This window comes from Gymnogyps californianus, chromosome 13 (genome assembly GCF_018139145.2).
Source record: "Gymnogyps californianus isolate 813 chromosome 13, ASM1813914v2, whole genome shotgun sequence".
Classification (NCBI taxonomy): domain Eukaryota; kingdom Metazoa; phylum Chordata; class Aves; order Accipitriformes; family Cathartidae; genus Gymnogyps; species Gymnogyps californianus.
In genome coordinates this window covers 4,767,591-4,780,394 of record NC_059483.1, presented here as the reverse complement: position 1 = coordinate 4,780,394, position 12,804 = coordinate 4,767,591, and the positions used below count along the sequence as shown (strand labels likewise).

Here is a 12,804-nt window from a genome sequence, read left to right as displayed (position 1 = left end):
GTGCCCTGTCCTACACCCCAGGGGCCACTCATGTCACCTTTCTAAAACCTGAGACCCTGCCATTGTATGCATTAGGAAAGCTGGTACTTAGGGTGCTTAATGAAAAGCCTTGCAGGACTAGGACATGAAGGGCATGCTGTAGTGTCTGTCAGAAAATGCTTGTGGAGAAAGGCAGAGCTCGTGTTGAAACTATTAACCCTCCTTTTAGTGTCTGCTTCATTGTACCTTTGGGCTTTGCCTTAAATCTGCATTCTGTGGCACCCAATTTCTTTGTTTATATTGTGTTTAGCAATCCTTGATAATGTCGTGTTTGAGCGGTGGATGGGGCTAGATCATCTCCAGAGGTTCCTTCCAGCCTCAATTATTCTGTAATACAGATGCACAGAGAGATGCCTACAAAGACTTCTGGAAAGAATAAATGAAGCAAAAACTTTTAGCCTCATTAAAAAACACTGACACAGGAGAAAGCTATGTGGTTGTATATATAGAAAGGCTCAGTCTTTCCTTACTAGAGATAGTTTTTGATGACTTTGGAATGGAAATACTGAAAAAGACTCATCAGTGCATTACCAAACAATCATGTAGCGCTTGCCTCTGCCCTGAGTTCAGTTTGTGGAGAGAAGCCTGTGGAGTTTCTTTGAATGAGAGTTCAGATGTGGTAGAGCAGAGAGTGTTTTCTGGAATAGCTTTGTAAAATTGGCTTTGTTTTTTGTTACATTTGGCATCTGTGCTTGCTGGACCTTATGGCATAACTGAGTCGTGTTTCTCGTGGAAATTATTTGGATGTGACCTTACTGCTTTTATTTTGGCCGCTACCTCGAGCCCTAAGGACTAGTAAATGTTGGATGCTTACATTTAACTGGAGCTAAGTAGAAATTTGACAAACCTTGGGTACCTTCAATTTGCAACCTTTTGATTTACTTTTATTAAGCAATTATAGCTGGATTTGCCTTTTTGGGGAGTCTTTGTTTATGGCATTCTAAGCTAACAAAGCCCAGCTAAGCCAAAGGATGGATTATCGAAAATCAAAGCTAGCTCTCCGAATAGGGACAATGGAATCCCGCCCGGTCCGAGCCTCGCCGTGACACCTGGGAGGCCCACACTCCAATATGATAAAGCATTTTCTTTGAGAGAAGGTCACCAAAAGTTCACTTTTACAGAGAAGTTCTTATTCTCAGTTAATGGGGCTCCCTGTTGCATGATCCTGCAGTTGCTTAACATAAAAAGGATGGATTGTCAAAGAAATTACCTTTAAAGTTCCTCCCTGGCAAACTTATCTGAAAGGACAGACCAAATATTCTCTCCTGGCCAGACTGTGAGCGGTCCATGACCCAGCCACCCAAGCTATCATGCCTGTTTGCACTTTTGTAGTTTAGGATTTGTCAGCATTTTGATTTCAACCCCTTGTTTCTGGGCAAGTGCCTTTCTTTAGGGTTGTATTTTATAATAGAATCTCCTACCTGGGTTTCAGAGCAAGCCATTTAATCCAAGCCAATATGGGCTGTGGAAACGAAGATATTTCCAGTCTTTAGGAGATTTTTCTAGTCTCAACACAGCAGATTTATAATTTAACATGAAATATTATGTGCTTATCATATCATATGTGAGATGGACTAGGTCCTTTTTTGGTCCTTAAGAACTAAACACAAAATCAAAACATGTAAGCAGAGTCAGACTTGGCTTTTTTTTGTGTGTGTGCATTATGTATATAATTTCCTGCATATGTAATTGATCCCTAGTCATAGCTGGGCCCAGACCCAACTGAAAAACTGTGGGCACTGTTCTTTCTGGTCCCTTTCTAACTTAGCTGACTCATTTTTCCCAGAAAGGGGAGAGATGGGAGTAGGGTGCGAGAAGCGCATAACCTAAGGCCAACGTCATCTGGGAGAAATAGGTATGGGCTGTTTGGGCTTGCTTTAACTTGATTTTTCATAGAGGTGCTTAAAGAAGATTTTGGAGAAGTTTAGTTATCTTTTAAAAATTACTTTGATTTTGCATAGAAGGAAAATGTAAGAATATCAGTCCAGATTTTTATTTGGGCTTTGACTCCAGTGGAGCTACACTGATTTTTATAATATGGGCATTATATTTTTGTAAATTAAAACACTAATTTGGAGCATTGTTAACAAGTCATTGTTTTCATTATTAGTTGATTTGATTAAATCTCCTCTAAGAAACATTCTGTGTCTCAGAAGATGACACAGTTTTTCCAAGGCAACTGGTAGAACTCTGTTCCCATTTTGGACTTGATCAGTAAAGAGCATTGTAATTATGCTCTTAGATCCATGATGTTGATGTACTAATTTAGGTAACAGAACTTGGATGAAGCTTTAATTCCCAATATTCAAAACTGGTGGATTGAATCCAGTAAAGTAGACATGTAGCTTTTTTAATTAATTTTGGTTTTGTTTTCTACCTAGTTTTCAGAGTAGGCAATTGCATCTTTTTATGCTATAGAAATGAGGATGTTTCTAGTGTTTTGGGCATTTTAGGATTCCGGCAAGGTTTAGGACCCAACTGAGAGGAGGAGTTGACACAAGAACACTTCTGGGCAGTGCATGCTAACTTGTGAACCCAGTTTATGATCAGTCCTGCAACAGAAATAGTTGCATAATTTATTTTGCAATATAAGCTCTGACACAGATCTCCTGGAGCTTCTGGAGGGGTGCAGCTCGGGGTGGCAGTACATTAGTAGGGCTGCAGGATGATTAGGTGTTGTGTGGTTTTTTTGGTGGTGTTTTTTTTTTTTTTTTTTTTTTAAGCAGTGACCATTAGAAGGCATGTGGGAGGTGTAGTTAGCAGCAGAAAATCAAGTTGTGCTCTGATATACAAAGTTGTGATGGCCCTTCTCTTCATATCCTTCACTAGTACAGTTTAGAATAATTAACTATGTAAGTTAATAGTCTGATTTCAAATCCTCTGAGATTGCTTGGAGTCTTTCAGATCACATTGTGTCAGGCCTGTGTATTAAAGTCCTCGTGCTTGAGCGTGAAATCAGCCCAGCTAACCTTTATATGTGACCCTCCTGTATTTTTTTTTTAATATATAATATATACCACTGTCTCAACTACCATTCGTCTCTCCAGTGGCCAATCTTGTGTTTCCGATGACATGAACTGGGAGTGAGAAGATTTCCCCACAGAAGCCCCTGAATCTAGTACTGCTTTGCGTCATGACAGACGCTTAGAGAAAAGGGACGTTAATTCTGCATGTTTGCATTTGAACAGTGGACACATCTTCATAAACCCTGTACAGCTGAGAAGCTGTACTTGTGCAAGATAAGCCACCGCTCTTCCAGATTAACTCTGACTGGAAGCTCACAGAAGCTGTTCTGATGGAGAAATGAAGCTGCTGGGATGAAACCCCAAGCAGAATCCTTGCTATTTTGTCACGTGAAAGAATTTACATTTAATAAAACCAGGGGCCTTGGGATGGACGTACAGCATCTGCTGTGACAGTTTCTGTCTTTCTTTTGTTTTTTGAGTTTTCTCTCTAATTAGTTTATGTTCCAGTAAATCCTTAATACAACAACTGCTTTAAAAACAATTGAAAATAAAACAAAAAGAGGAGTTTAAATTGCTTATGGCTTGCTTTGTATGGCTTCCAGGCATTTGAGCAATTTTGCTAACAAGTATCCTGTAACCTATTTCCAAAGGCCACTAGCAGATAATTATATTTGGTTAATTTACATACTTTCAGTTTATAATCCTAATTAGTTCTCCAACCAGTAGTCCCTAGGCAATATGTAGTCTTACCTCATTTTATTTGCCATCCCTAATGTGCAAGTTCTCTTCTTTTAATTTACAAAAAAAATGCTGTTAGGTTTGGTTCAGGGCTTTCCCATTTCAGTGCACATCTAAACTGGGTGATTCCACGCTGATTTAAACCCTATTTGCAAATAAGTATTTTACATTTTTATAGATCTTATGTATGGGACATGTTCTGCAATTTAGGGAAACTGACCCCAGTTTGACACAGAGGCTATTTTCGTTGCAAAGAATCAGGCCAAATTCTGCACCAACCTGTATGCAGGGCATCCTGTTGACATCTCTCGTTCGCTGAAGGGGTACGTGTTGGCAAAGGATGGGAACTGAGGTGTTGGTCTGTCACAGTGTTGTGACAGATGGAACTGATTCTGGCATCAGTTATCACCCAAGCTTGAGATTACACTCAGTAAAGTGGCTGAGGAGGAAGGGAAAAGGAGGAGGATGGAGATGAAGGCTTATACTTTCAGGTGAGCAACACTCCCTTTAGCTCCTTCCAGGTTTAAATGAACTTCAAAAAACACTTGAAATGAGCCTCCCCAATGGAAGGAGCACATCTCCCAGTGCCGATCCCTGCAGCAGTCTGAGTAACTGGGGTTGAAGTTGAGTGTTCAGCCGGGGTCAACCCACCACATTGAGTCAGCATCTTGCTGTGGGACAGGACCCCACACCCAGGCTGTGAGGGTGGCTCTGGTGCTCTGCAGGGGTGTGCAGCAGTTGGTGGAGAGCACTGGCTTTCAGGTAAAGCCTGTAGTAAGACAGGAGACACAGTCTCCACTGTTGCATGGAGATTTCTTGCATGAGATGTCCTGTAGGCAACTAGAACAACAATTTCCGTTGTTATCTTTTAAGCACTGGGGTATGTACTATAATGCAATTTTTAGAAAAGCTGTTGGATGAAATATTTCCTCTTAGGCATCAAAGGCTGCTTTCTAGTCTGATTCATTTCACTGTAATGAGGTCAGGTTTGGACTAATGTGATGGTAATTTCCAATGTTTCCTTGCAAGCAATAAAAAGACCCAAATTCTCCCTTTTCAACACCGCATTAAGTACTTTGATAAGGCAATGAAAAAGGGTGTGTGATAAGATAACTGAGAAAGGAAAAGGAAAATCTGCGTTTGCAAAGCTTTTGCCTGGATTTCCAGGATAACTGATGGGTTCTGTGAACTGATGCTAGTTAATAAATCGTAGTACTACAGGAGAGAGGTGATTTTTAACTGACCAAAATAACAACAAATGTTTAGTGAGGAAAAACTCAAAGGTGTGAGAATAATTCTTGGCCAATAATTTTATTTCAACATCTTAAAGAATGTAAATTTTATACTGTTGATGCTTTGGTGTAATTTCTACACATCACACTTGAATTCCCAAATACGTTTCTGCTGTTACAGACATGCATACAATGCTCAGCATTTATATAACTGATGCCTAAAGGAACCATTACCTGTGAAGTTATTCCAAAGGAGCCTATTTTTATGAGGAGCACCTTGATGATAATTCTTCCTCATTAGAGCATTTCAAATCTTACTCTAGTATTTCCAAGTAGACTAAATATGGCTTAACTGTCTTTTCATGCCTGGTTTAAGGATTGTGATTCCACACTAATCATAGCTCTGCCTGTGCATCTGAATTTCTGAACTTTAGGAGAGGCAGTATTTTGCTATGGCGCTCACACCTGCAATTGGGATGAAGAGAACCTGAATGCAGAGTAAAGCAGATCTGAGACAGAGATAGCAAGTGTCTTATGTTGAAGGCAGTGTGTTATGAAAATCATATATTTTTCCTACTGTACCACTCGTGATGATAATGGCTGGTAGTATGTCAGATGAAATCCTGGCTCTAACAAAGTCAATAGAAAATCTTTCATAGACTACAGCACTACTAGTACTTTATCCCAAAGGAAAATATCATTTGAAGATAAATTTACAGAGGCTTATTGACATGAGTGCCAGGTTTCAAGGGGCAGTGACAATTTACATGGGCTGAAGATGCATTTTTGGGTATGTAAAAGAGTTTACTGTGGAATATGGTAGTAGACATATATTCAATGCCAATTCAGTGCTAGTCTGCAAACGGAGTAGAAAAACCCCCAAACAAATCTGTTGTTTGCTTCTTGATAATAGACAAAATAGGCACTGAGAAGCTGTTAATCTCTCCCCTTCCAACTTTTCACTCCTATCATTAAGACTGTAATTTTTGCTCTGTATAGCTATGACAGAAGAGTCCAGAACAAAAACTTAGAAGGGTTTGGGAGCAAGTTTTCTGTGGGGGGCAATGGAAAAGGGAGAGGGGATGGAGAATCTGGGAGCTATTCATAATGAGTCTACATTACTTAATCCAGCAGAATATTCCAATTTATATCTGAATTCTTAATTAGAAATAGAAAACAAGAAAAGGAGTGTGATTCCTCTTTGACATTTAGTTTTTGTCTTTTTCACCATCTCTTTTAATTTATATACTTATTTGCTTTAATTTATATATGCTTTAATTTATGTATTGTCTGTTTTTAATGCAAACCCACACTGAAGTTTGTAGGTGGGTTTTATATGCCACTAAGAAACCACAAAACAAAGTAAAACAGGAGAGTAGAAGTCCTATTTCTTTCTCGCTTACAGGTCATCTTAAATGCTTTGTGAGTTGAAGAAATGCATTGCTTGATTCTACTCTTGATATTCCTTGTACTTCTCTCTTGCCTCTTCCCTCCATCTCTCCTTCCCTCAGGAAAACCTCCATCCAAATTCACCCCAAAGTCAGCATGCAGATTATTCTGTTAGGTTTGACTCCGGTAGGCTGTCCAGGCATTTCTGCAGCACAGGAGCTATGCTCGAGGAAAGAATACTCTACGTGGTAAAACCAGAAGGGAGTCAAAAGAATTTAAAATAGTTTGAAATATAAAACAATAATTTATTTTACCTCATTTTACTTGTTAACGTTTGTAGCTAATGATGATTTCATGAAACTGCTTTTATAATTCAATACATTCAAATCTATAAAGCAAACAGTTACTACCATGGGCTTTTCAAATTCCACAAACTGTCTTATATAAACAAATTAGCTGTACATGCACATTTTTTCAATAGGTTGCAACATTTGCAAACATGCTTTAAAATCCTTTAAAGCTGCAGTATAGTGTACTTTGCTTCAGGCTTTTCAGATGAAACCTATATACTTTCTTCAGAAACCTTAAAAAGAAAAATGTTTAAATGTTGAGCATAACTCTAAAAACTGCTGTTTGATAGCTGTTAAGTATTACAGGAGAATGACTCTCATTCTGAGTTTAAACCTTGAGCTAAATATTGATAAACAGCACTGTAGAAGTGAACAACAGCAAAATAATATCACAAAATATGGTTTCACAAAAAATACATATGTGCAGTTGCTCTTGTGGTTTTTTGCATTTTTTTAGGTAAAGAAAAGCATGGGTACCTTTTAATATGAATATAGTTTAAGCAAATTACCTGTGTAAGTATGGTTAATACATTTCTGATATTTAAACACTTCATGTAAAAGGTAACAAGTAAAAAAGTACAATCAGTATTCCAAAAAGCACTGCTAATATTGCCTTTGAAGGAGATGGGCAAGCTTCCTCTCCACTTTATAATGGAGATCCTGGCACCCACAGTTGTAGAGTTCAGTATTTGAACTATAAACTCGATGACTGTATCTTATATACAAAAATCTTGCCACATTGAACGAGGCATTGATTTCTACCCCAATGGTAGTGTTTTATGTACATAATTTAGCAATGGTGATTATACAGTAGTCACTGACAGGAAGGAATTGTACACCCGTGTGCCGTCTGGTGACTTTGTTCCATGGGTTAGCAGTTCTTGGATTGTCATCCAATTGTCAAATATTTTTTTATTTCTCTTCTTCATCATTTTTTTGTGGCTCAGTTCAATGATATTCATCTCTTTCTTATCTTCTGCACCTTGCTGTTCCTTTAAGCAATCTAACCTGCTCTGCATCATAAACTCACGCCTCCTCCTCTGCTCCTTCGCTTTCACTAAATGCTGCTTCCGCTCTTCCTTGCTCCAGTAACGACCCATCTTCATTTCACTTATGGCATCATCATCGGTAGTCATACCACTGCGCTCCTCCTTAATCTTTATGGCACGTTCTCTCAGCAGCCTGTCCCTGACTGGCCTCTTTGTAATGTACCGGGTCCCATCGCTTCTGACCTTGACTTTCCACTCCATCCTCGGTTCGCTCTGGCTTGAATTAAAGTCTTTGCACATACTCACCAGACTCATTTGGCTCTGTGCATACTCCACCGCTGATTTCTGTTGGATCAGCTGCATGTAGCTCTGATAGTGCTGTGCGTGGGCAGGAATATGAGCATGCTTATATGGAGAGTGATGGTACGGGGAGACGTAGGAGCCAGAAGGTTTTTGACCATGAGTAGGGCTTTTGCTTCCATCACTGGCTTTTCTCTCCTTGCTTTCCAGCTGCTTGCCAAGGTCGGGATCTTTAGCAGAGGCATGGCATTTACCAGTGCTGGATTCATGACTTTCTGAGCTAGCAAATAAATTCTTTTGGGAGACATTATATGCCGCTGCCCCCTCATTACCTTGACAGCTAATGCCTTCTGCAGTTCTGCGCAGCGAATTGTCAGGGGAAATCTCCAGCGTGAGTGGTGTGCTTCGGCAGCTTTCGCCTGTGTTATATGCGCTCGAGCTATCCTTGTCAGACTTCTCAGGGAGCTCCGTAATGTCTGAGAGCTCGTGCCTGCGAACATCGATGCTTGTGTTATAGTTGCGGAACCCGCTGTTATGTAGCATCCAGGGCTCCCGGTACTGATCTTTCAGCTGCTGCATTTTATGAGCTCTCACAATATTCAGGCACTCTAGCTCGATATTGCGCAGCTCCTCGTTCAGCATCTCCAGCTCTCTGTCAACGCTTTCTTGGTCGCTTTTGCTCATATCCAGAGTGCTGTTATGATAATACAGACTGTAAGGGTTGGCAGACTTCACCTGGCACTTCAGTTCCAGCAGTTCCCGGAATCGCTCGCATTCGTCTACAGGGATGCCAAGGAAGTCGACGTCTGTGCAGTCGGCCGAGATAAACGACTCGTTGCTGAACTGCATATCGCCACTTCCTAGGGTGTCATGACTGTATGTCAGCTGCTTCTGGCTCCCTAAAGTGTTGGAGGAGGTGGTGTGATCATCCGCGTTGTTCTCCTGCTCGGAGCTCTCATCGTTGCGAGTGCTGTCATCTGTGCGCCCCACACCACTGTCCTTCTCATGCTGGTTAGATAAAATAGTGGCTGTATCTGTGGTACCTCCATCCTCCTCATGCTTCTTCTAATAGCAAAAATGAAAAGACAGAGAAATTATCACAACGACATAAAATATTTCAGGGTGTTTATTTTTTAATAGTTTTCTTAATCTGTCACTTGTTACGCTTTCTGCATCTTTGTCTTTTACTTGTATGGAAAGAATATGATTAAGAACTCATAGAAATGGTGACCAAAACCACAGCCTGCTGTGGATGTCCTTTTCAGAAGAACCTGAGGTCTGCTTTTCAGTTGCATAGCAGTAATGGTAGAAGTCACACTTTCAAAATGTTTCTTCTCCCACTTAGGTGCACAGAAGTATCTAGTTCTGCTGTGGTGCCAAAGTGAGAATATGTCTCTTCAAAAAATGTGGATGCCACAGAGGATGTAGAGTTTTAGAAAACTCTAGACAAAAACTGAAAAACTATTCATGAACTTGTATGATTGCATTAATCATGGCAGAACGATGAGGAATACAGGCCCAAATCTGTGGCCCTGCATAAACTTTGCTATGTAAAAACTTTTTCTTTGCCTTTCTCCCCATATATAGACCTTATTTCAGTCATTTGCCCGAGTTCTCCATTTGGATTTTAAGGTTTTGGGAGGCAGGCTGTTTTCAGTATGTGCATGCATATCAAATAGGAAATTTTATAAGTTAGCTCTCTGCCTGCTATGTCTACCATACACCAAGCTTGTCTTTCTCTCAGTGACCACAGCCAGAACGGTGGATTTCTAAGAACTGTGATCATGTTGTTGTAAAGGGCAAAGTAAAAAAGGTAACATTTTAAAACATTTTGGTCCCCGAGATGAAGCTTGTGGATAGTCATGTAATATCTTGATTTTACAGAAAGTCCTTCTGCATTGATCGTCGTTTGAGACACTAAGTGTATTCAGTCAAGCTCAATATTGGAATATGGAATGCAATGTGAAGTTTTGACACCATTGCACGACAGAACGGCAGTACCTGCTGAAGCATGCTGGCAGTAAATTGCATTGCCTGGTGGTGCTGTTCCTCTAACATGTCCATGTGCAAGTCATCCAGAAAATCATTTCTGTCATCATCCATCCATCCTTCATCCAGCTATGTGAAAAGGGAGGGAAAAACCAAACCAAATGTTGTCAAAAGAATGAAGACTGACATAAGTTATGTTCCTTCTTTGTGGAAAGTGATTGGGAAATCTTAGGGGATTCCTTCCTGGGACAGTGCTGCTGGGTCCTGGGAAGGAGCGCACATCTTGTGCTAAGTGTGGATACCGACTGTCCTACCTCCCCCCACAGCCGCTGCCATCTCCAGCAGCGTGGTTTTATCTTCAACAGCCCTTTATATATGAAACAAACCCAGCCTTTTCACCCATGGAAATACTTTTACTGGAGTGTTTTTATACATTCTAATCGTCACACACACAAACCAAAACAGCCCAACTCTTGAACAGCCCAAAGCTTGAACACACCACTTGCGAGGCAGCATCAAGGCCAGAGGGAAAAATGCTGGCTAGGGGGTCTGTAAGAGTTTTTTACTCGCCCTTCAATGATCCCCAAGGGAAAGATCAGAAACCTCTAGGCTAACAGGATAGTCGTGAGCCTGACCCTGTGTCTGCAGGTGCATTGGCAAGGGTTGCTCTCACAGCACGAGGAGCAGAGACAGATCAAACAATAGTGCTCATGGCTGTTTGTTCAACATCTTTGTTGTGCTAATCCCCGCTCTACAAAGGGATCTGGTTCAACCTTTTACTACAGCTGAGGATGCTTCTTGATGGTATTTAACTACATTAAGAGATGGTGTATAAAGGGCTAAATAATAGATGTTTTAATGAATGAATGATCAATAGCTATAGGAATTAGAGTTCAGCATGTTCTTCAAAGCTATGCCTTGAAATCATCCATAATGCCTTGCACTGATGTTTGTAATAGCATTGCAGCATATATAAATCACTGAACGTCTTATAAATTGAACTTTAATATAAACTATATATATAAGTACCATGACTGCTGAATTCCATTATTTTAGACCATATATATGTGCAGTCAAACTCTATAATATGGTTTCAGGTAGATTTAGGTAGGTTAAAATTCTTCAAAAGAACTGCTTTCTACAAAAGAGCAACTCTTTTAATTAAGACTCAAGAGGGGTTTTTTGGTTGTTGCTACAGTACCTGCATTTCTGGCCTTGCAACAAGTAAGGAGATATTCTTGCTCTCTTCACTGGTGAGAAGTGCCACAGCTTCTTCTCGGTTCTGTACCTCTATGCCATTGATCTTTAAAGAAAAGAGCAACAGAATGAAATCCTTTCATAGGGATACTTAAATGCAGCTGAAATGAGCTCTAGAGAACTGCATGGCTGGATAGATCCGAGCTCAGCGCCAGCCAGGCACAGTCCCTGTTCACATCTCCAGCCGTGTTGTTCAGGTAAGCGTTAGGCAAGCATGTTGGTTTGGACATGTGAACCTGTTCCACACCTCTGCATGTGATGTGCGTGGCCTTGTTATGAGGACAGAAACTGGAGAAGGAGAGTTAGGCAGGAGCAGAATCATAACATCAGGTCTGGTGGGTGGAAAGGAACAGGAACATCCTTGTGTGGGCCAGGTGAGGGTGTGGATGCTGCTCCCAGAGACCCAATGGGATGTGGAGCTCTACTCGTGTTAGTGTCTGTGCAGAAGATAGACCACTTCTGACAAAGCCCCTACGGCGTAGGATTGTTGCAGTTGGAAGAGAACTCATTCTGGCACACAGTACTTGAGTGTTCAGCCTGCTGAACAAGTACTGACATCCCTGTGAATCAATAGGGCTGCCCGGAGAGATTCTGCAAAGAGGAATAATTACTTGGGCCAAAATAGAGGGTTTCTGCGGTAGAAGGAAGACTTAAAAGTGGAAGTGCATCAGAATATGCGCCGGAAACAGATAACATCTGCTGACAAAACGCTTAGCGGCAGAGTAGAGCCAATATAGGGCTTTACCTGGCCAGGACTATCAAAATCTGACTGATACAGCAGAGGAAAGGGAAATACCCTCAGAAAGTTAAAAGGAAGTGTATGAATACCAGTGTGAAGGGAATGATTTGTAAAATCATACTGAAATAAAGACATTGCAGCAGATTATAGTGTGTTAGCAGACTTTCAACCATTTACACACGTACCTGAATAATGCGATCCCCTTCTCGGAGTCGACCGTCTTTTGCAGCAATACTGTTGGGATCAATCTACAAAATAAGAGAACTGTGAGTGCTTTGGAGGTTTGAGAGCTCAGTATTTACTTCCCATTGTAAACCTAGTATTGATAATATGACTGATACTTGTCCTGGTTTTGGCTGGGACAGAGTTAATTCTCTTCTTAGTAGCTGGTACAGTGCTGTGTTTTGGATTTAGTGTGAGAATAATGTTGATAACACGCTGATGGTTTAGTTGTGCTCAGTAGCGCTTATCTTAAGCCAAGGACTTTTCAGTTTCCTGTGCTCTGCCAGCAAGCAGGGGTGCAAGGAGCTGGGAGGGAGAAGAGCCAGGGCAGCTGACCCGAACTAGCCAAAGGGATATTCCATACATAGAATGTATGCCAGTATAGAAACTGGGGGAGTTGGCTGGGAGGGGCGGATCGCTGCTCGGGCATCGGTCAGCGGGTGGTGAGCAACTGCATTGTGCATCACTTGTCTTTTCTTGGGTGTTATTTCTTTTTTTTGTTGTTGTTATATTCCTTTTCATTATTATTATTATTATTTTAATATTATTAGTAGTATATTTTATTTTACTTCAGTTGTTAAACTGTTCTTAGCC

The 12,804-nt window shown here is 40.8% G+C and overlaps 1 protein-coding gene and 1 long non-coding RNA gene across 8 annotated transcripts in view; one reads left to right on the top strand and one right to left on the bottom strand.

Annotated features, from left to right (window-relative positions):
- Positions 1-12,804, top strand: part of LOC127021483 (uncharacterized) — a 119,828-nt gene that overhangs the window by 43,597 nt on the left and 63,427 nt on the right. The window lies entirely within an intron of this gene.
- The window catches only part of PDZRN3 (PDZ domain containing ring finger 3), a 149,487-nt gene continuing 143,326 nt past the window's right edge, over positions 6,644-12,804 (bottom strand). For all 4 annotated transcript variants that reach the window (XM_050904561.1, XM_050904562.1, XM_050904563.1 and 1 more), the window contains 4 exons: positions 12,174-12,236; positions 11,194-11,295; positions 10,005-10,121; positions 6,644-9,068 (listed from right to left, as the gene is read on the bottom strand). In XM_050904561.1, the coding sequence (XP_050760518.1) occupies positions 7,518-9,068; positions 10,005-10,121; positions 11,194-11,295; positions 12,174-12,236 (1,833 nt within the window). In that variant the 3' untranslated portion in view covers positions 6,644-7,517. The remainder of the gene's footprint in view (positions 9,069-10,004; positions 10,122-11,193; positions 11,296-12,173; positions 12,237-12,804) is intronic.